Source organism: Lytechinus pictus, chromosome 18 (assembly GCF_037042905.1).
Source record: "Lytechinus pictus isolate F3 Inbred chromosome 18, Lp3.0, whole genome shotgun sequence".
NCBI classification, from domain to species: Eukaryota; Metazoa; Echinodermata; class Echinoidea; order Temnopleuroida; family Toxopneustidae; genus Lytechinus; species Lytechinus pictus.
In genome coordinates, this window is record NC_087262.1 from 18,818,251 (window position 1) to 18,842,803 (window position 24,553).

The following is a 24,553-nucleotide window of genomic DNA, read 5'->3' on the forward strand; positions in this document are numbered from 1 at the left end:
GATTAGATGAAAAAGATCGACAAAGAGGTGAGAGAGAGAGGGAGAGAGGAAGGGGGGGGGGGTAGGGAGAGTGCGCGGGCAGAGGGTGGGGTGTGTGCTGGGGGCACTAATAAACAAAACATATGTATTAAATAATTCGCATCATTGGTGTCAGCAAAATAATCTCTTTAAGTGTCATTATGTGCCCCATCAACAATTCTCAAAATTGAAAATGTGATGTTGTTTCGTCCGCTGTGTGATGCAGAAATTCAATGAATCGCTATAAATTTACCTTACATTTTCATTGGTATACCGGTTGTCATTTAAAGAGCAATTCATACAACAAGGTAAAGCCTATATGATATCAATGGGTACGACGAATGAAAAGCGAAGAAGCATTTACGTAATAGCTCCAGCTGGCAGCTCATTGGCCAAAAGTTTTTTGTGTAATGGCCTAACTTCCAGAGTATTTCCACATTTCAAAACCGGTCAGTAATTAATGCGGAATTAATGAAAGAAGAAGAATTTGTGAACTCGACAAGATATTGATTTTTCTATCTTTTAAATGTATTTTATGTATGATCTTTAGTCACATTTGAGAGATGGCATTGTTGTTTATTACATAAAATTGATAAAAAGTGATTAATTGTTTGTGACGAGGTAGAAAAATTAAATCATTGAGCCTTGGAAATAAACAAAATTCATCGACGAAAATAAGTGATAGTCTTATTTCAGTAAATTATGTGTGTAGCCGAATGTAATATAACGTGAATCTGAAAAACAAAGAGAATTTCTAGAACCTATTTTGAAGGAAAAAAAAATTTTGTTGGTTTTGTTGATTTTGTTCTCCAAACTTTGGGAAAACAATATCGTGATTCCAGAAATCCTATCACTTTCTTCAAAACAATACTCCCTATCGCCTCTTTAGAAACTAGCTAGTTAATAACACTGTACACGTGGACGAAATTCAGTAGCGAGAGTTCCTGATGACACTTTTTGACAGCTCAGCTGGATTTGAGAAGGAAGTTCTACATCCCGGTTTAGCAGCTGAAGATTAGACAGGTAAGACAGGTGTTCTCTTTCTCTATTAATTTAGGAAATAATTCAGTAGTATTTAACATGCTAAATGTACTATAATTATGGAAAATTGTCCTCGTATGAATCATGCAGACTGAAACTTGTGGCGCGACGCGGTGCGGTGTTGACTTAGCACAACCCAAAGACGGGCGCCCCCGGGTCAGGGCCGGTGGGAGAGCGACTCGGAACGGTGGTCATGTGCGGTTTTTGTTACTGACTCTAAATAATCTAGCCAAGTATTTAACGTGCACGTGTAATTCGTAGATTCTGTTCGAAGTTATTTGTGTTCGTCTGTGTATTGGTTGATGTTATTTTCTTCTTCAGATTATTTTTATTTTTTTTAACGATTCACTGTTTCTTTCATTAAAAAATGTACGGGATAGCCACACCAGGCATTTGTACATCAACCATCCAGCCCAGGATTCCAGATTATGAAATCAAACATTGGTTTAAAGTCAAGAAAGCCCATTTATCCCAGTGATGGCACTTCCTGTTGTCGATGTGTACGAATGATCGTTCCCTTTTTTCGCGAAAAAAGGGTGCTTTTTTATCACGGTTGTAAGTAAATTCGCGAACATATATGCGATTTTGAAAAAAGGGTCCATTTTTTTCGAAGATGTTCTTGATTTCTTTAAAAAAAAAGGTTTATTTTTTGTCAACACGAAAAAGTGAAATTCTAGAATTCTTATCAATTTCTCTCATATTTATTCCAGTCATGCTTTAATTGCCGAGTGTTTTGCCTCATAATATATGTCAACTCCGCTGGAAAGTTCAGGTTGGATCCCGGTTTGTTTATATTTCACCCCTTTCACATCATTGCGTAGCGTACGTAAACCCCGGACAGAAGACCGATGATCCGGTATATGCAGCCCGCAGGAAGCTGGAAGTGAAGATCTGCATCAATCTCACTTTCAACCAATAAAGGGCCCCACAAAAATATGCTCAATAATCAATATTATATATATTAAAAAAAAATATTCAAGTAGACCTGTTGGAACCAATAAGGAAATTGAGGAAGTACAATATTATACAGTAGGCCTACTGTTATCTGACAAATGTTCACAGGTCAGCTATGATAACTGCCTTGATTACAGATATAGTGTATATATAAAGTCTAATGTGTTTTTGTGTGTGTTCTTGAAATTTATTGAAAAAAGGGAATGATTTTGTAAAAGTGTACTGAAATAAAAAAAGGGGTGATTTCGTAAAAGTATACTTGAAATGCCCAAAAAAGGGTTGTTTTTTACGATTAATTTCCTGTTAATTTTTACCCGTTTTCATGTAAAAAAGGGGTCAAAGTGTACTTGAAACCATGCGAAAAAGGGGGGCATGTTTCGACTTAGGGAATGATCATGCGTTATGCCTTCGAATAGGTAGTGCCACCACCGGGCCATTTATGATTTACATCTAGGCCTAGATCTAACTTTTTCTTAGTGTCTTAGACCGAGATCCTAGTATCTTTTTAGTACAATGGGGGGGGGGATGGTGATGTGTCCAGACACTTTAAAATTTTGAAGCCGTCTTTTTGTCTTTGGATTAGATCTGTACAAAAGATATGAATTCAATAGTTGTAATCTTTTATTTTGTTCTCTATGATAATATTGCCTAACACTTTGTACCAAAGACTGATGAAACTTTGTTGGCTGTTTCAAATCAATTGTCCGGACACACAACATAACTGGGTATACTATGAGCCTAGATCTACCGGTATATCTAATTTAGATTATTACATACCACAATACATGCAGACAAATAGTTATTTTTTATGTAGGGTGGCCTTGGGCAAGCATATGGGCGTGGTATATCCCTACATACAAGACACGACTTGACTCCTTGATTGCCTGTGGTGATCTGCCTGGAGGTGGTGTACCAACCTCAACCTCAGGGTTTATTTGCATGAATAATTTATTTAACAATATTCAAATAAGATCATTTGTATACAAAAAGAAGTAGATGAATATAAAAGGCTTTCAAATTAATATAAATGAGCTTCTATGACTAAACATTACTTTTACTAAAGGCTAAACCATTCAGAGTCAATCAACTGAACCATGGAATGAACATGAAGAAAAGAACATTGCGAATAGTATTGTATAAGGAATGCAAAGCAGGAGATGAAAGGATGGCAATGAAGAGGGAATGTGAAGCATGAGATGAATAAAGGGGTCAATGTAGAAATGTTGAGATAAAAGGAAAAGTATTCAAAGGAAATAGATACATTTAAAAGTTGTGTTAAAAATAAACTCCTACATTTACAGTAATTGAATGAATTTCCATCTGTTTCATTTGGCCCAATACCCGTTAAAATGTTTTATATTTGGTAGACAACTTCTTTGAGATGACTTTAGTCTCAATTTCTCTGTTGGATGAAATGAAGTTCGATAATGAATCATACTACTACTGTATGAATTATGATGGCGGTGTGCCGTGATGATACACATAATATGCAAAATTATTATTCTTACCATTTTAATAGTATAAAGACAAAGAGGGATTAGATGTATTTCTCCCTCTCTCCCCTCCCACTTTCCTTGGGAATTTCTTAACCCAACCAATCTGGCTGAAAGAACTTCTAGAATAAGAGAACAATGATTGTATTTTTCTCTTCCAATTTGCAGATAATCTCTCAAGATGCTGAAGATACTAGTATCCATCGTCCTACTGAGCCTTTTTGGTCTCTTGACGGTAAAGTCCACCGACCTCTTTACTGCCATGTCGGACCTAGAGGGTGTCTTTGATAAAGAGGAAAAAATGATTGCAGCGGTGGAGGAGTACATTCGACAGGAAAGGGAGAGACTTGTCAAGATCGAGGGGTGAGATATTTCCCTGGTCAGCTTGGGAAACCACAGTTATCTTTGATTTAACCCATTGCAGACTAAACCAGTATATAGGCAGACTTGAGTCTATGGAAGCATGTGTTATTGCAAAATCATTCAGTCACCAATAGGTTAATAGAAAATCTGTATTGACAGGTAGTCTATAGAGTTAAAAATGAATTAGACGTGAATATTATCACCTGTCATTAAAGGTCAAGTCCACCCCAGAAAATGGTTGATTTGAATTGATAGAGAAAAATCAAACAAGCATAACGCTGAAAATTTCATCAAAATCGGATGTAAAATAGGAAAGTTATGACATTTTTAAGTTCCACTTATTTTTCACAAAATAGTTATATGCACAATTCAGTGATATGCAAATGAGAGAGTCGATGATGTCCCTCACTCACTATTTCTTTTGTTTTTTATTGTTTGAATTATACAATATTTAAATTTTTACAGATTCGACAATAAGGACCAACTTGTTAAAACAATGGTCATTCCACATGTTCAGGGAGGAATAAAATTTAGTTTCACATGACAATGAGGAGAAAATTAGATTTGTTGATATACATGTATCATATAATGAAATACAAAAGAAATAGTGAGTGGATGACATCATCAGTCCCCTCATCTGCATACCGACCAGGATGTGCATATAACTGTTTTGTGAAATTGAGCAAAACTTAAAAATGTCATAACTTTCCTTTTTTACATCCGATTTTGATGAAATTGTCAGTGTTATGCTTGTTGGATTTTTCTCTATCAATTCAAATCAACCATTTTCTGGGGTGGACTTGACCTTTAATGACAGGTGATAATATTCACGTCTAATTCATTTTTAACTCTATAGACTAATTTTGGAAAAGGCTTATTGATTTAAATTTTGAGAATCATCTAACATTCCAGTCTTGCAAAGTGTTGTGACAACAATTTGATACAATACAATGTTGGCATAGATATCGCTCATTATTCATCATTTGATTCACATTGAAGGGTATTTGTAAGCATTACATATATAAAGCCATGATATTGATGGTAAATTAGGACTGTCTTCTTCTGAAGTTATCATTTTCTACATTCTATCTACTTTGATCTGAATTTTGCAGCAAGCTGGAAAACCTGAGGCGTCTGAACCGGGAGGGACAAGAAGACATGGCATCCTATCTGAGCCATCCGTTCAATGGTTTCTTGCTCATAAAGAGGTTTATATGGGAGTGGGTGGATCTAGAAAACTGGATCAAGATCAGTATGCCCTCAAGAGGTTTGTAGTTTTCTTAACTTTCCAAATTGGCAGTGCCCATTAATTGACCATACTTTCTAGTTGCATAATGTTGCCAAAATTTCAATGGGGCCTCTATTATGTATGAGGTTCTCTAGATGGGAAAATTTATGGGCAAGTGAGGAAAAAAATATTAAAATTTGATAAATGAATTGATTTTGTGAGTCAAATTAGTAAGATGATAGGGGATATTTGATGAAAGTGATATGTAATGTTGATATATACAGATTTAACATGAATACAACTTTTGTGATTTTTTTTTTTTTTTTTTGGGGGGGGGGGGGTGAAGAGCAGCAGCTGCAATAAACTGAAACCAGTTTGCCAGTGATACTTTCTATTCCAGTATGATTATTTCCTGATTTATTCATTTAACTGTATTGTGCCAGCTAAACTGTGGACTTGAATTTGGATATTGTTGTATGATATTGTAATAAAATCAAGATTTTCCCAGTTTTACTATTATGTATGATAAAATGCAAGTGAAGGAATAGTGTCACCAGCCAACTCATTGATATTTAGCCCGTTTGATGCTAATCACTCTCTCAGAAAAAAAAGTTCAACTGCCATTACTTTATTTTACATTCATTTTCAATGAGTTTTTCATTGTTCTCTTTATCTTTAATCTTACTGTGTTGAAATCAACCACCATCGGGATATGAAGTTATCACTTTAAAGGGGAAGTTCACCCTGTCAAAAAGTTTATCGCCAAAAAAAAATTAAGGAAAAATATTGGTGAAGGTTTGCGGGAAATTCATCAAAGATTTTAAAAGTTATTAGAATTTAAGTTTTTGATTTGTAATGTGATAAGTGAGCAGCTTCCTGTGTATCTGAATTAAAAAAGTTAATAAAATGTAATTTTGTCAAAATTTTGTAAATGGTAATGGTTTTTAATCTATGATGAATTTTCCTCAAACCTTCACCAATAATTATAATTCTTTTTTTTTGGTGCTATTTTTTAACAAACTTTTTGTCAGGGTGAACTTCATCTTTAACAGCACTACTCCTGTTTTTAAACTCCCTTTACAGAATACATCTTCAATGTGACTGGTCTGCGTAGTAAGCTACCCCAGCAGAGTGATTTAGATGGAGCTGCCGATGCTCTTTGGCGTTTGCAGGACACCTACAAGTTTACACCTGCTTCATTGATGGAAGGGGCAAAGATGGAAGATAATCTCAAAGGTATTTAAGTTATTACATCAGGGAAAACAAACATTTTCTATAAATGCCAATCCACACTCGAAGCCTGTTCTATACATTATTTACTGTATTATCATTTTCATTACTTTTGTTCTTTCTTGCCATTATGTATTTCTTATTTACCTATATGTTATTTTTATCGAGTGAAATAAAATGAATTGAATAATAATTTGGAGATTAGTGTGCACTGTGTTTTTTTATATTTCAGTTTTAATCATACTCATTGGAATACTTCATTGCTTATGTATATAAATGATAGAATGACATTGCACTTTCAGATATGACTATCTGACAAAAATGTTCATGTGCAAGTAGAACATGCATTATATTATGCCACTTAATCTTCAATCTTTAATAACTATGATATTGATAAACGATGAAAGTAATAGTGATAATAATAACATTATTACCATAATAAGGATAATGATGATAATGATTGTAGTAATAATAACGATATTGATTGTTAATTTGTGTCTACCAGTTAACATTTGCTTTATCAGAAGTCACTTATGTTTACACTAATGCAGTATAATTACCCTGGCTTTAGCAAAGAAAGCTGTTTGCATTCTGGGTTTCTAAGAATAATTTATAAAACTTTTCAGAATTTTACCAAATTCACTGATCTGAACTGTGAATTGCTTTCAGGGTTGTTCATTCCTTTTATATGCATAACTAGTAGTAATTTGTTTTCCCTTTTAGCTCACCATAGCTTTGAAGTAGGCCGCCTTGCCTACCATGTCGCCGATGATAAATACCATGCTATACCCTGGATGGAACAAGCCTATAAGTGGCTCAACAACAAGACCAAGCAAGGTGACTTCTTTAAGCTGAACGAGACAGAAATTCTCGACCATCTTGCCTATGCAAGCTTCTCTGTAAGTTATTGACATTGGTCCTGTTTTATAACACTTTTGTCAATTATATTGTTAAATTTCTTTAACTAATTTTATTCTCGACCAATCAAATTTCACAATGTTTGTAGCTTTTAACAGTTGTTTATAATTGACTCAGATGTAAGTGATTGAGTATGGTCTGAAACCAAGTTGGTGTGCACCTGGCGGCCGTTTCATAAAGCTGTTTGTAAGTTAAGAGCGACTTTAAGAACGACTGGTGATCCTTTCTACGCGCCAAACCATCGCCAATTCAATATATTGTTTACCACTGTAAATTCCCAATGAGATGATCTAAAGTTTATAATTCTTTGAATGCATAATTCCAAGTAGTCAAATTAAAAAAGATTGACCTGCCATTACTAGTTTACCAACCTTGACGGTTATTTTCTATTCATTTAACTTGTTTTCACAACAGGAGGAAAGGTTAGAAGATGCTGCTGCATTCACAGACAAACTACTCTTATTAGGTAAGAAAAATGTATTGATTAATGAATGATGTGTCATTGGTCCTTTGATGGGAAATACTCATGAGAAGTCATCTAAATGGTATAAAATTATCAAAAGTAAAGGATTCTTGCTGAGTCTTGATTTTTAGTGTAGTCCTTGTATGGCTCTTGCAGCTCTCCAGTTTCTTACTGACATTGATGAATGTCACAAATATATAAACCAATATAAAGATGAAAAATGGGGTTGTCTTTTCATGAATTTTTCATGAGTTAACAAACGTCTTAATTATGAAACTGAATTGGATGCCAAAAATATTTCCTGGGGGCCATGTCATAAAGAACTTGATTGTAGAACCTTTGCCTTTATGGTAACTAGTATCAATCATGGTAACAGGGCTCAGCAGCCAATTAAAATCAAGATTTCCACGTTAGATTAGCAAAGTAGCTATGATAGTATGTCTATGTTGTGCTTTCTTTCCTTTCTTAGCTCCTGACTCTAAACGTTACGCTGACAACAAAGCCTACTACAAATACCTCCTTGACAAGAAATACAGACCAAGGGGCGAGACGGGGGACCTTAAAGGACTGTCTTTAGAAGAAGCAGAAGAGGAGGAGGAAGAGGAAGAAATGGATGAGGAGGATCTACGGAACGTTCATCCTGATATTCGGAAGTACAGAGCGCTTTGCAGAGGAGATGAAGGTGTTGTCAGGGTATTTGTTTTAAGTCTGTGCCATGTTTGAAGCCTGTCTCACACCTTTGCGATTATAGCTGCTTATTGATGCATTATCCAAACACAGAGTACTGAACAGCAAATCTTTGGTAAATGTTACACTGTTGCTTACCAGTACTTGTAAGCTTTTATAAAGTTGCCTGCATTAAAGTTAGGTGATTTGATTGCGAGGTTAAGGGAGGCAAGTCGACCAGTAATGGTGCATTGGACGTTGTAAACTGCTCACTGTCGCTCGTTACTGATTGTCTTTGCTCGCATTTGCTGGTCGCCACTCGTCTCTGCTCTTAAGGATTTTGATGGTGTTCAGTTGCAGATGTTTAATTATATTTTTAATGAGTGAGCTTGAACACTAGGCCTCTGCATAATGTCCTCGTACCAGCTCGCTTCATTGCATTTTTTGTGTTTAACAGCGTCTGTCTGCGTTTCGGGGGATACGCATTTGAATGCAAGCTTAAGACACATAGGTGTGAGTCAGGTGGAAATCCTGCTCTATATCTTTCATTACGGCTTTAAAAATTCCCTTATTTCCCAATCCCTTTGTTCAAGCTGAAATAGGAGGATTATTAGTGAAGTAGGTTTCACGGTACACCATGTATCTTTCTTGGGCAAGTGTTGGTCCTGAAAAGGACCACCCAATCTCAACGTTTCGAGGATTATTCTAGAAAAGACATTGAGTGTGGTTCCAGCTATAAGACACGGTGTTGACTTGCTAAAAGGTGCATTATGGCACTTCCCTTCTTAATCATTAAACTCTTAAAGATACAATGGGGATTTCAAGTACAAGTATTGGTCTTTATGCTACCCCAATTGGCTCAAACATGGAATGTTGATTACCCCAAACCACAGCACCAGCCTCATTTCAAGTTCAGTGTTGTAGTATACTGTAAGCATCATCTCAACAACAACAACATCGGGGTCGGGGATGGTGGGTTTGCATAAACTTGACTCTGATGAAAAGCCTGATTAACCTTTGATAGTGTAATGTTTGAGATTGAATTTTGAATAGATTTATACATACTGAATGTTTTTCTTTTTGCTCAATAAAATGAAATATTAATTGGATGAATTTTGTTTTATAATGAAATCTTCTAGTACATCACAAAGCCGATGCTTCAGACTTGTAGCTACGCACATTACAACAATCCTTTCCTGATGCTGCAACCAGCGAAAGAAGAAGTAGCCTTTGTCAAACCTAAGATCATTGTTTATCATGACATCATCAGTGACCAGGAGATAGAAGCACTCAAGAATTTGGCCAAACCAAGGGTAGGGTGTCTGCTGACCTTTGACCTCAAGGTGGGAGGGGCCTGTTTATACCATGTGCACAATGGTGCACAGAATAGCTGAACTTTCTGAGATGGTATTCTGAAATTCAGGTTGAGGTTTATGTTATGAAAAATTAGTTTATAATAGATTTATATTGCAAGAAGGAACATGTTCTTTTGATTAAATAGAATAAGTTTTTAAGTACATTACATTAATTTGCAATGAAAACAAAATTATTCCTTCATCTTTTAATCTGTTTGACTGAGTTACATTCAGCTCTTCAATATCAAATTGTATCTGTAGATGCCACAAATATATTTGGTTAATTCCGGTCTATTTTACACCATCATTCATCAATATAGGTAAATATTTTCAGTACAAATTCATTAGTAGTTTATCAGCAATATCAACAAAATCAGTTTTTCTTGCTAACCCTACAATGCCACTACAGCTTCTGTCATGACTAAAATTGTTCCCAAGTATTATATAATTTCTTCTTTCATATCATTTAATGATGGACTTCCTTTAAACTGACTACATTTGGTAAAATTTCTCACTAGTTCATTGTAACATGAAATTGTCATGGCAACTATTCATTTTCAGACTAAAAACTTCAACTTGGTTTCAGAATACCTACCAATTGATTCATCATGTTTGGCCATTCTCTGTACCTGACTTAATTCAGACCTCTCTTATGGAATTTAATCAGCAAGTTTGAATTTTGTGCTAATGTCAACTGCAAAGAACATGGGACCTTTTCATAAAACATGTTAACTTTCAGTGGCTCTGATGAGCCACTGAAATAATTGGCTCAGAGCAAATTTCAGCTTTTATGAAAAGGCCCCAGAAGGACATTATCAATCAATCAAGCATGCTTGAAAGAATGAATAATGGCCTTAGTTCCAAGCAAGAGATTAAAAGCATGGTATAAACTGTGTGTAATGATATGAAGTCTAGATGGTCAGAAGTGGAATAATGTCATACTTTTTTTGTAAGTTAGTTTCCGGTGGTTCATGGTAGTGACCCGATCTTACAAGGTATATTAGTATGGCATAAATTTAAAAAAAAGAAATTATTTTGGTATAAGTCATAGTTCCAATTTTTTTTTATCTAGAGGAAAGAAAAAAACTTTAGTATATTAGCCTGGAGATTAATAGCCTATGGCTTTATCAATATTTCCCCCTTTTTTAATGGTTGTCAGGAAGTTTGGGTAGACAGAATATCAATTCCAATGTTTTATCACTTCAATGATAAATTAAAGTAAAAATATTGTTTTCAATGCTTGTAGTGATAATAGGTATATGAATTATTTCTTTGGAATTTACAGAAATAAAATCATGATTTACAGGGAAGGGCCATTCTCTCATGAAAAGTCACCAATAAAATTCCCCCCAAAAAAGAAAGTAAACATATTTATGCATATTCACAAAGGTATATAATATCTGAAACCAGAGTCAATTACTGACCACTTTGATCTGACCATCTTGACTGACCACTCCCCTTTCACCTTGGTCAAGTATCTTGGCCTGATGTTTGAGTCCCAAATGTGGATTTGTTCAACAGAACTGAAGCATAAATTAACTAATTGCATGGACATCATCCTGATATTAGCCTGTGCATGATGCATGCTCTTGAGTAATGTTCAAGTTCCCTGTTGCATAAAATTTACAATTACTGATAACTCTGCCATTAATGGTAACTATCATGGTAACATTGCCCAATAAACAATTAAGATCAAGGATTCACTGGAAGTTACCATTGGATGGCACAGTCACCATAATAATACCCTTTGCATTTAATTGATTAATTTACCTGTTGCATGAAGTTAATGAAATTACTGATCAAAAACAATTCCTCAGTACACACTTTATATTGGTGAAATTCAAATTGTGTTTGATATTGGGGCTCATTTGATTGCAATTTTTGTTCGCCTGCATAGGCGCCGCTTTTCCGACAGCGGCGGCAGCGGCGTCAACATCAAATCTGAACCTAAGGTTAAGTTTTTGAAATGGCATCATAACTTAAAAGTATATGGACCTAGTTCATGAAACTTGGACATAGGGTAACCAAGTATTACTTGACATCCTGCCTTAGTTTCAGGTCACATGACCAAGGTCATGGGTAATTTAGGGTCAATGAACTTAGACCTTGTTGGGGGAATCATTATTGAAATCTTAATTTTTTTTAATGTCATCATAACTTTGAAAGTATATGGACCTAGATCATGAAACTTACGCATAAGGGTAATGAAGTAATACTGAACATCCTGTGCGAGTTTTAGGTCACATGATGAAAGTCAAAGGTCATTTAGGGTCAATGATTTTTGGCCATGTTTGTTTGTTTGTTGTTTTTATTTCCGAAATCAGATAAAAAAAGAAAAATATACAATATACAAGAGAGATATATACAATAAGGGAGGATCACCCAATTCAGCTGTATTTACAAAATACTGCTGTTCTTCCTTGGGGTATTTGTTGAATTACCATTGTAACTTTGAAAGTTTATGGATCTAGTTCATGAAACGTAGGCATAAGGGTAATCAAGTATAAATGATTGTTTTGCACACATCTTAGGTCACATGATCATGGTCAAAGGTCATTTTGGGTCAATGGACATAGTATTTTATTATCATATGAATGTTTTCTTTTGCGAATAATTATTCAATAGCTGTTTTCAAAGTCAGCACTGCTGATATATCGAATTGTGTAATGCAGGTGAGACTGCCAGAGGTGTTCCACTTGTTTTTTCAACTGGCCCCTTTTAAAATTCATAGATTACTTCATTTGTTGAGTGAGTGATTGATTTTGGGAGGTTTTTTATTTTTTTTATTTCACATTCTCTCTCTGGTGATGGGTTAATTGATCAGTTTCTGGCAAAAAGGATCATGGAGCCTCTTTTATGTGAGAAATTACCTCCAATATGTTTGAACCCATGAAAACGATAATAATATTCCGCTTTTCTGCAGCATTTAATACCTTAGAACCTCATCTTTAACAAGCACTTAAGACCTTGTTTAAAAAACACTGACAAATTAACATATCTTCAATACCCTGTCTTTAGTTCACGGGAGTGTTTCATGAAAGGACTTGTCAGAGGTTTTATCCGACATGTTCTGTTTTATGTGATAGTTACCATAGAAACGGTGCTTCTCAGTCAATCAGAATCAAGGAAAGTTGTCAATTCTGACAACTTATCAAACAAAATGTTGATGAAATACCCCCCAGGAGGGTATTTATTGAATGTTGTCAGCATTGACAATTTCAATGTAATGCTTGGTTTTGATTGGCTGTGAGGCACTGGTCTCTGACTGTTACCATGGTAACTGTCAGATAATGACAACTTCTCAGTGCTGACATCTTTCTCGAAACTGTTCCCCGGGGAGTGTTCCATGAAGCAAGTAGTAATCAATTTTCACTGAGTAATTTGTTCTGAGCCAATCAGATGGAAGTATTTTAGTAGCTTATAACATTTGTCAGTGAAAAATCAGTGACCATTTGTTTCATGGAATGCTCTTCTGGTGGGTATTTCATGAAAGTTGTCAGCACTGACTAAATTGTCAGTGCTGACAATTTTAGTGAAATCCTTGGTTTTGATTGGCTGAGAGGCACTGGCCTCTGACTGTTACTATGGTTACTGTCTGAGAAAGACAACTTGTCAGTGCTGACAACTTTCATGAAACGGCCCCCCATTCTCCCTAATAAACATGCTTGAGTATCAATCCATTGACTACACCTGTGTGGAGGGTGTGAAATACAGATTCCATGCCTTGCCAAAGGATCTGAATCCATTAACAATCTAACCTCAAACCTCAAAACTGACAAGGAGTACTGGTATACATTGCTACAGGTACCCCCATTAAAGGTCAAGTCCACCTCAGAAAAATGTTGAATTGAATAAAAAGAGAAAAATCTGACGTCATAATGCTGAAAATTTCATCAAAATCGGATGCAAAATAAGAAAGTTATAACATTTTAAAGTTTCGCTTATTTTTCACAAAACAGTGATATGCACAACTCAGTGACATGCAAATGAGACAAACGATGATGTCCCTCACTCATTATTTCTTTTGTTTTTTATTGTTTGAATTATACACTATTTCATTTTTTTACAGATTTGACAATAAGGACCAACTTGACTGAACCATATAGTATTAAACAATGCTAATTCCATATGTTTAGGGAGAAATTAATCGTTGTTTCACTTGACAATGAGGATAAAATTAGAATACTTCATATTTCATATAATAAAATACAAAAGAAATAGTGAGTGGATGACGTTATCAGTCTCCTCATTTACATACCGACCAGGATGTGCATATAAATGTTTTGTGAAATTAAGCAAAACTTTAAAATGTCATAACTTTGGTATTTTACATCCGAATTCGATGAAATTTTCAGTGTTATGCTTTGTGGATTTTTCTCTTTTTATTCAAATCAACTTCTGGTTGGGGTGGACTTGGCCTTTAAGTACACCCGTGTGGAGAGCGTCAGATATTGATTCATGTCTTGCCAAAGGACGTGAGTCGATTAACAATCTAACATCACAACCATGTGTCCATGTCGTCCCAAATGAATAATAATTTTCGCTGAGTATCAAAGTAGTTAACCATTGAGTACACCTGTGTCGAGAGCGTCAGATATATATTCATGTCTTGCCAAATAATGTGAATCCATTAACATTCTAACATGACATCCATGCATCCATGACGACCCAAATGAACAATAATGTTCAAGGAGTATCGAATCAGGTACACATTGTGTACACCCGTGTGGAGAGCGTCAAATATATATTCATGCCTTGCCAAAGGACATGAAACCATTAACAATCTAACATCACGAACCATGCATGCATTGCCATTTCTAATCACTCACAGCTTGAACGGGCCACCATTTAGAACTCGACATCAGGCTATTTAGAACAGACAAAGTTTAGAATCTGCAAGAGTGGTTGGGTGGCACACAACGAGTCGGAAGTCATCAGGCGGATTTATCAGAGGGTCGGTGCGTACACCGGACTCTCTATGAATGCTACAGAGTTCCTGCAGGTCAGTGCTAATAAGATTGTCTACATGTGATATATGTCAACATGGGGTATTATCGTAGTCACCGATGGATCGTGGGAGGGGTCTTTCACAAAGATTAGAGTGAGACTTAGGGGGTGTTGCAAGAAAATATTTGCAATCGATTGCAAATATTCTGTTGCAATTTTACAATTGATTGATCACTTTCAACTGTAGCAAATCAGATTACACTCCTTGTTTCATGGAGCAGATTAGCATTCAATCGCAATTTACAATTAATTGCACGGCATTTGCTTGATTTCAAGAACGAAAATAGACTTGCAATTGATCGCAAGTTTCTTGCAATGCCCCATAAGAGTCGCTTTCCAGTTGCGAACGGTGTACAATGCTTCATGGTATGAGGACACATGCTACTGCATAGAAATCATCAATAAAATTGAGCTTTAAATATCATTTGCTCGTCGGCATTTTAGCACGACTTAACACTTAACACACGTAGCCCTTTGTGAAACACCCCCCTGGATTTACTGGTAGGGGCCCCAATGAGGGAGGGGCTATTTTTTTCAACTTTTTTCACATTGGTATAGGTAATGTTTTATTAACACACATTACAGTATGAGTGAAGATGTTCGAGAGATTTTTATTGTGTTCAATTCTGTGTTGCCATGGTAATTATATTTTATGGCAATAAGTTAGGAGGAAAAGCTATTTATATGTTTCTCACATACAAAAGCCATCATGATTACAAGATATAAATCACCTTCAATGATATTTCTAGCTTCCATTTGTCAGTAATCATGAATTTGACATTTAACAGAGCTCAGCAAGATTCTGTGTTTATTTTCTCCTCTAGATAGCCAACTATGGTTTAGGAGGACATTACTTGCCACATTTTGACTTTACAAAGGTGAGTTTTATGATTTATTTTGCATTTAATTTTGACTTCTCCCTAAAAGAACCTAAGTACTGGCATCAAACATTGGCGGTGCCACAGTTAAAGTAAGGAGAGGGGGGAGGGGACATTTTTGCAAGTAATGAGTCCCTTAACCCCACTGTCAAAACAAATTAAAACCATATCAGGGTCCCGTCTTACAAAGATCAAGATACAATTGATTTGATCAATGTCAATTTTTTTTGTTCAATTTGAACAATGTACCTCGTAAACTTTGAAAACATGTCCCCCCCCCTCACAACTCTTTGTAAGACAGGGCCCAGGAATCGGTGGAGACCACCTTGTGTTGTTGCATTTGTTCGTACGGTCTGGCTCCAAACATTTCACAGCTGTTCTCCGGCAACTTCATGTTTTTGCCAAATTTAAGGTCCAGCAAATCAAACTTAAACTCTTATGTCCCCTATCATTTGTGAAGAGATTGATGTGGCAGATATGCTCTCACCAAAATTATAATTGTATTAACCCAGTATTAACAAATGATGGTGCTATACTTACAGTGCTCTGTTGTGTTGCATATCTCAATATTAAAATGTAAAGCAAGATTATTCACAATGTGGATAAGGAGTGTTTGAGGAGTGATTATTATACATCCTGGGTTAGGTTATGAAATCTCGTGCCCACCATTAATAACAATGACAAACCTTTCTCATTGGGTTTCATTAGTGATTGAAAGACTTCAATTTCTGTGGAGCATACTTTGGAGACCAAAGAAATGTTGTTTATATTTATTTCTTTTTCTTTCTGTTTTTGTTTGTCTTGTCTTCAAACAGGATATTAAAACAACAGAAAATGGCAACAGAATAGCATCCATGTTATTTTATGTAAGTTGATTTTATATCGTATTTTTGCTTATATAATTTTCATGATGGAGTGATGAGTATTTGCAGTCGCTTTCTGTTTAATCAGATTGATTTGATAATGTAGGCAAATGCAACTCTTTTTCTCTCTCAGGTAGGCAGAAAAGACATTAAATAATGGCACATTGAAGCAAATATTGTGCTTTATGTTCAAAATCCTACCTCAATACTAATTTTCCTTCTTTGCAAGATATTGATCTTTAAGATTTACCGGTGTAGTTGACATAGGTTTATGAACCCATTGCCTACTGTATCCAGAATATTCCTGTACAAAGTCTATGGGAATTACAGGATTCAGTAGCCAATTGGTTTACTTAGTCCCTGACAAGACCCTTTCAGTTCATGCTATAGAGGCTTGCTGGAGTCTCATTTGTCTAATATTTGAAAGCACAGGAAATATTGTACTTACTGTATTTATATGCTTAATGATTACTGTGTGACATACAATATTCACTGAGAGCTTTATATTTTACATCTTGTGCATATTTAATATTAAGTTATTGTGTCTTTTGATTAAATCTCTTATATTTTTTTCCATCTTTAAATCCGAAGTTGAGTGATGTTACTAAAGGAGGTGCTACAGTATTTATAGACGCAGGGGCAAAAATCAAGCCTGGAAAGGTAAGGGATCTGATAATACTACATTGTTGGGAGATTATTGTGTTGTGTGATTACTATTAGCATATAATCCTAATAGCAAATGCAAGTGACCAGTTGGTCAGGAGAATCTCTGAGATGCAATCTTTTGAGCCATGTATTCATGGACGTAGTCTGCAAAAGAGCTATTCAAAAGGTGTTTTCAGACCGCCTCAAAGTTTGTCAGTTCTAGCTATTTTCTGATTGGGAAATTGGCCCTGATCTACCCCGATCAGAAAATACCAGATATTTTATGCAATGTTAAAGCAAATTATGTGTAATATCCTCAACAGAAAATACCCGCTAAATAGTAGGTAGGTACTTGTTACGAGAACTTTTGTGGGGATGTTTCCAAAGTGGCAGGTATTTTGGCAGTGTGAGAGTATGAACATACCTGTAGTCTGCAAAAGAGCTATTCAAAAGGTGTTTTCAGACTGCCTGGAAGTTCGTCAGTTCTAGCTATTTTCTGATTGGGAAATTGGCCTTGATCTACCCCGATCAGAAAATACCAAGTATTTTATGCAATTTGAAAGCAAATTATGTGTAATATCCTCAACAGAAAATACCCGCTAAATAGTGGGTACTTACTTGTCAAAATTACAAGAACTTTCGTGGGGATTTTCCCAAGGTCACAGGTATTTTGACAGTGTGAAAGCAATTGCGGGAACTTTCTTAGCCGAACGTATAGTTGGGTGCGGGCACCGTGGGTGGCTGCTGAGCTAGCGATTTTGAATCTCACGCATTGCCTGCTTATCAGACCACCACACTGCGCATGCTCGTAACTTCGAGAACTTTCCCCAAAGGGTATGTTTCAGGGCGGTGTGAACGTGGGATATCAGTATTTTTGAGCCTGAAAAAGCTTTCATAATTTATCAGGGATTCTTCTGATCAAGGTGGTTTGAAAACACCTTAAGTTACCCCGTCAAGTCAAATGGACCTTGGAATATTATTTGCTGACCCCAGACTTTGTGAAAAGCATTGGAAATACCTATAACAGAGACATCTTGGTGGGAAAGCAAACTCAGTGTACCAGCAAGAAATTATTCATCCAAGCCTCAGGCAACTAGCTGGCCAGCAGAAAGTGAGATAATGAATTTATCATAAGACAATATCCAGTGGTATAACATGACATTTATTGGTTGTTCTACACTGGGTGATTTATATCTGAATGGCGTCAAATTCCTCATAAAAACATACATTAATTTTCCTTTAAGAGAACGAAATCACTCATTTTGACATTTTGACATAACTTGCCAAAAATTTGAAAAATTCAATTTGTACCTGCTGTTTTCAACATCAATAATTGACTCATGCATAGTTTCACAGCTACAACTAAGTTAAAACAGATGAGTCTCTCCTTAGGATTAGTCTCTCCTTCGGATTAGGTTAATTTAAATGGTAATATTCAATATTCTCAGACTATTAGCCCTCCTAATTTGTATTACCCTTCATTTGATATGCATTATATAGTGTGTGCACAACAATGTCCTTTGCACATATTGAGTGATCTTTCTGTTTCCTTTTATGTACAGGGATCTGCAATCTTTTGGTATAATCTTTTCAGAAATGGAAGAGTGGATGAGAGGACTAAACATGGATCATGTCCTGTAATATCTGGGTCTAAATGGGGTAAGAATTATTTAAAAAGACTATTTACTTCCAGATAAATCTAATTTCATAATTCAGAGATGAACTACATGATTTTTTTACTTTAATAGAAGATAAATATGGTAAATTGATTTTCTGCTGTCTTCATCATGAACATTATCTAAAAGTATGTTATATAAAATCAGTTTTATAGTTAGTCTGAGTGTTGCCATATATTTCAGTATGTTTCTTCATTATGAAGACAATGACATATGTAATGCTAGTCCTTTAACACAAAATAAATGTACCATGTTTTTGATGGCCCTTAGAAGTTTAGAGGTTTGAGCTTTTTTATGAGACGGAAATAATGCATTTTTAGCAATGGGAAAAGAAGAAGCACAATAAACACTAATAACTGAAGAATTTTTAGCTTATTTGGGGTTTTAATTATGAAATAAATGAGATTTTTGTGTAGATAGACTGTTTAACCACAGCACATGTATACACTCATACTACACATAATAAGATGGTAAAATGGTCTAGCTAGAAGATAGACCATTTTACCATCCGACAGCGATGATTAAAAAATCTCAATTAAGAAGGTTAAAAGGTTTATGTAAAATATAGCTCGTTTTACCTCCAAACGATATTACCGACAATGGGCTAACTACTCTCTTAGACCATTTTACCATCAAATCTGAAGGAAAAATACAAAAAAAGTACCAAGATAGCGGAAATTATCTCTAAATCAAGACATGATGGGATTTTTTGGATAGCACCATTGGAAAGAGCGCCCTCACATTACAAGGAAAGTGAATTTACCTCAAAAAGTCAAATTTTCGAGTTAGACCGTTTTGCCATCTGACGGCCGAGAGTGAGACTATAGGCGCCGCTTTTCTGACGGTGGCGGCGGCGTCAACACCAAATCTTAACCAAACGTTAAGTTTTTGAAATGACATCATAACTTAGAAAGTATTTGGACCTAAGGTTAATCAAGTATTACTGAACATCCAGCCGGAGTTTCAAGTCACATGACCAAGGTCAAAGGTCATTTAGGGTTAATAAACTTTGGCCAAGTTGGGGGTATCTGTTGAATTACCATCATAACTTTGAAAGTTTATTGGTCTAGTTCATAAAACTTGGACATAAGAGCAATCAAGTATCACTGAACATTTCATGCGAGTTTCAGGTCACATGACCAAAGTCAAAGGTCATTTAAGGTCATTGAACTTAGGCTATTTTGGAGGTAATTATTAGATTGCTGTCATAACTTTCAAAGTTTATAGATATCATTTATAAAATGTGGATATAGGGGTAATCAAGTATAACTGACAGGTCTTAGGTCGCATGATCAAGGTCAAATGTTGTTTATTGTCAATGAACGTAGTATTGTATCATTATATTAATGGCGTTTTTTGTGAATAATTATTTTATAGTAGTTTTCAAAGTCAGCACTGCTGCTATATTGAATCGTGTGATGCAGGTGAGACTGGCAGAGGCGCTCCACTTGTTTTGTTTTTGTTTGTCAAATTTTTCAAATGACCTTGTAGTGAAACCCTTTTTTTTGCTTGTCAAATTTAAACCAGCACCTTTTGTAAAAAAAAAATTGTTCCCACGGCCCTTATGTTGTCACTTGATTAAATATTGTAAATTTTGTGGCAAATTTTCCTCCCCTCCCTCTTTATTCCATTCTCTCTTCTCTTCTCCCTCTCTCTTCTGTCTCACCCTTTTCCTTCTCATATACATGTACCCAGTTGCTAATATATGGATGCGAGAGCACGGTCAGGAGTTCAGACGGCCATGTGGGATCGGAAGGAGTGAGTGAGTTACCTATGATATAATCTTTGGTTCATCATATGATCTTCAGTCATCTTGCGAAGCCATACTTGCCAACCGCACTCTCCATCTCCACCTCCACAGATCCGCACAACACATTGTACAGAGCTGCCAAAGTAGATATTTGTTTTGTTTACATGACACTACAAATTATCTTAATAAAATATTATTCTTTTGAAAAAATAAATGAATATTTATAGATATATGTGTCCACAAATTTTATATGTGGGACCAGTATTTGAGAAACTGTACTTGCTAACTATGCCTTCCATCTCCTCTGATACGGCCAACACATTCTACTAGTTCAGATTTTTTTCTGATGCAAATTAGTCACAAAGGTTTGTTGATGATTTTCCATGTCGAGGAACCTCTTCAGACTGCATATACTGCAGTTTTATGTCAGTTCAATATATATTTCATGGTGCGTCACAGTTTGTGGAAAGTCTTTATGTACTATCGCATGCAAATTTGCAAAATTGTTCAAACCCCTTCACATTTTGGATGTTCTGTCAATCATTCAAGTTGTGAACAAATATTTTACGACAACCAAATCTAACAGCAAATGTCAAGATTTATAATTCATGGTGCTGTATATCACAAAAATGTGAGTGGGCCAGATGATTTACAAGCAAATGTTAATCTAAAAAATATAAGAGTTTATTTTACAATATATCCACTCTTGAGTGGGGATGCATCTTTCAAAAGAGGCTGCTTGGCTAAGTTCAAATGTGACCTGCCACCCTAAAACCAACAATAAGTCGACTAAAATGAATATTGAGCTTGAAAATTCATTTCCTAAGCTTTAAAATTATATATAATATGTTAAATTTGACCAACAATAACCATTACAAGTACATGATTGCATGCAGAGGAAATTCAGCAAGAGCTTAAAGGCCACCGCACACCTTACGACCCGACTAGCTTGCGACTGAGTGAGTAGAGATTAATCGTAAGGGAGTCATAATCTTCGACACCGCACACCTTGAGATCCAACTACCATACTGTCTCCGACTCACGCATGCGCTTTTTGCTTTTGCCATAGCAACTGAGAAAATGGCGCGTACAACAGCGTATGCGCTTTGTATATCATATACGCTTCGTGCAACTCTTGTCTGATTGGCTGGAAGTTGGATTGAGCTTGCGATCCAGTCATAAGGATTCGACATGCCAAATCCTTACGATTTTCCTTGCGACTTGTCTCTGACCGGTCTGCGACTCTCAAGCTGACAAGAGCTGTGACGTCACACCTCCCCTCACTCAGTCGCAAGCCAGTCGGAGACCAGTCGGGTTGTAAGGTGTGCGGTGGCCTTAAGAAATAAGGAGAAAACAAGGTTTGAAGTTTGGGGTTCACTCAAGCATGAGATGTGCGTACTGTGAAATGTCAGTGAAACTTTCAAGCACTCCGAAAGAGTAATGTCCGAGAAACTCTTGTATCTTTTCTTTCATTCAACTTAACTTCTTCAAATTTTCACAGCATGAAGGAGAAGAATCGCTCTTTCAGATAAAGTATTTTTTTAATTTTTGTATTATGGAGGATAAATTACTATTTTGGCTATTGACAGAGAACCTTACCTGGCGACTTATTGGTGGTGTTGGGGTGGTAGGTCACATATGTATATGCATACAAATGAGAGCAGTTGGATCACTTAGGTAACAAATTATGACATGCATTTGTTTAATTCAACAGATCTGTTCTTTGAATAAAAAATTGCATATCCTTTACATTCAAGATAAAATAAAACATGTATTTGCTAATTTATTAGAGAGATGAGCATTTTCAAATATAATTTCTAGGTTAACATAGCATGCATTTTATGGAATCCAAGTTCAAAATCAATTCACCAAGCATAGAATATGTCAATTCTGCAGTGAAAAGTGTCACAAAAATTTGTTTTGCTATGCAATGAGAGGAAAAAGAGAATACATGTGAATGAAATACAATGATCTCTCTGGTATAATAAGCTGTGCCACAAATATTTCACACCGAGTATGGACTGAAGTATATATTTGGTTAAGAGTCAAACCCAAGTCAACTTTAATATGAGAATACAAAAGAAAGTGATTCTATTTTGTGAGTCGTTTTGAAATTGTGCATTTATAGTAATGTGTTTATTTTGACAATTTACTGCCAATGGCTCTGGTAGCCTCTTTCTTTTCATTCCTGGAGAGGAAATTGCACAAAGTTGTTGTTTGGTTTGAAGTCATTGGCCCGTATTCTGAAATCAGGTTTAACTTAGACCACGGTCTAACTCTGTGCTAAAAATTATGGGGAGCCAAAATTACAAAAATTATGTTTATATTGTATATTTCTTATGTTTACTATTTTTTCCTTTTGCTTTCTTAATGAAGAAAAATACTTAAATACTTCAGTTATCATTCCCAGACAATTATGAACAATTTGAGTGTCCAATAAGTTCATAAATTGGATGTGTACTGTTAGTGATTTGTGCCCCATTTGGCTCTTTATACTTAAACCACAACTTTAAACCCGAGTTCAGAATACGGGCCAAAGTATTATAACTTTTTAAGTACCTTGAGTTTTTTTTGGACATGGTGAGACAAAAGCTCACCAATTTTTTTTGTTGGATAAAAGGGGTCGAAAACATGTCTTCTGCCTATGCAACAGAGGGCTGTGGCCAGTATAACATGTGCTGTATGTGTTTAGACATACAGGGAAATGATTCCTCAGTTAAAATGGTCAATTTTGGTGTTAGTATTTCCAAGAATAAGTTTCATAAATGACAAGTTTCAATAATGATATTGTTTCAGTCTCCTGTAATGCTATAATAGGAAAACCATTGAATACAAGTTTATTTTTAAAAATTGAAAACCTTATATTTGTATTATAAAATCATTTGAGCAGTCAAGTTCTTTTTTATCATGGAGTTGTTAAGAAGGAGATGTAACTCTTGTAATTTATGCAAAATGCATTCATGGGTGATTAAGTGTAACAATGGGATTTGAAGTTCCACGCTGCATACCATTCTTTTGCTGAGGTGATTTGGGGGAACCCTGTACCAGATTCAAATTAATGAAAATAGTGGTGAAATTGCACTACATGTACAAATCATAAAATTCATGATTGATTTGTGTAATAGAAATCAGACATCACACAGTTTCTCAATTTTAGCACTATGCCCATCTCATAATTTTTGTCCCAGAGTTTCAAAGGAAAATTTGATTCTTTCCAAAAAAGTTAATATACGAGTATGATACTTTAATTTGCATACTTTTTAATATCCTGTCATTTAATCCATGACTTACAATCTTTGATGTAAAGTACTTTGCGTTGTAAAAGTGTTTCTATGTTTTTTTTATTTTAGAAGTAAAAAATACAAGTTTGTGTTTGCTCACAGAATGCATTACACATTTGACCATTAAAAGAACAGCAAAAATTTCTCAAGATATGATCTGATGCATTAGTTTTAAACATTTAAGATTCATGCATTGTATCTTATTACCAGCTGGTTTATGATGCGGATTAAGGCATAAATTATTGGTGGTGTCAAGCATGGGATCAAAGGAAAGCGGATTGATCCTGCTCCTTCCCAACACCTTCCCGTTTTGATAAATAAAGAGAACTTGATGTGTAGAATTGATAGACTTATGTCATTGATTTTGAATTACATTATATTTTGCAGGGTTTGTAGATCTTCGTGTAGTATACTTTGATTAGATAGACTTTATAGATATAGTGATAGAAGGAATTTCATAGAGAGTCAATTACATGCATGGTTGAATACGGTGATGTGTTTTTCTTTTTAAATTTTGTGAATAAATGTTTGTTCATTTTCATTATGGAAAATAATATTTTTATAAGTCTATTAGGTCTAGCGCATATTTAGCAAGTATGTTCTTGTAGGGGATATAACTGTTTAGTGAAGTTTTACGAGTGATTTGAAATTAAAAAACCAACAGAAAATGAAATTAATTTTCCAATGGTATTAATATGTGTTCAATAAGAACGCGAGGTAGAGA

The 24,553-nt window shown here is 35.4% G+C and overlaps 1 protein-coding gene across 1 annotated transcript; it reads left to right on the forward strand.

Annotated features, from left to right (window-relative positions):
* The first annotated feature begins 926 nt into the window (after positions 1-926).
* LOC129282155 (prolyl 4-hydroxylase subunit alpha-1-like) lies at positions 927-24,480 on the forward strand. Its single transcript, XM_064113481.1, has 15 exons — positions 927-1,041; positions 3,675-3,869; positions 4,982-5,136; positions 6,181-6,333; positions 7,051-7,226; positions 7,660-7,711; positions 8,178-8,401; positions 9,514-9,717; positions 14,582-14,731; positions 15,561-15,614; positions 16,430-16,480; positions 17,069-17,137; positions 18,685-18,781; positions 20,494-21,295; positions 22,180-24,480. The coding sequence occupies exons 2-14, from the start codon at positions 3,688-3,690 to the stop codon at positions 20,562-20,564; spliced, it is 1,638 nt and encodes a 545-aa protein (XP_063969551.1). The 5' UTR covers positions 927-1,041; positions 3,675-3,687; the 3' UTR covers positions 20,565-21,295; positions 22,180-24,480.
* Positions 24,481-24,553: the final 73 nt, after the last annotated feature.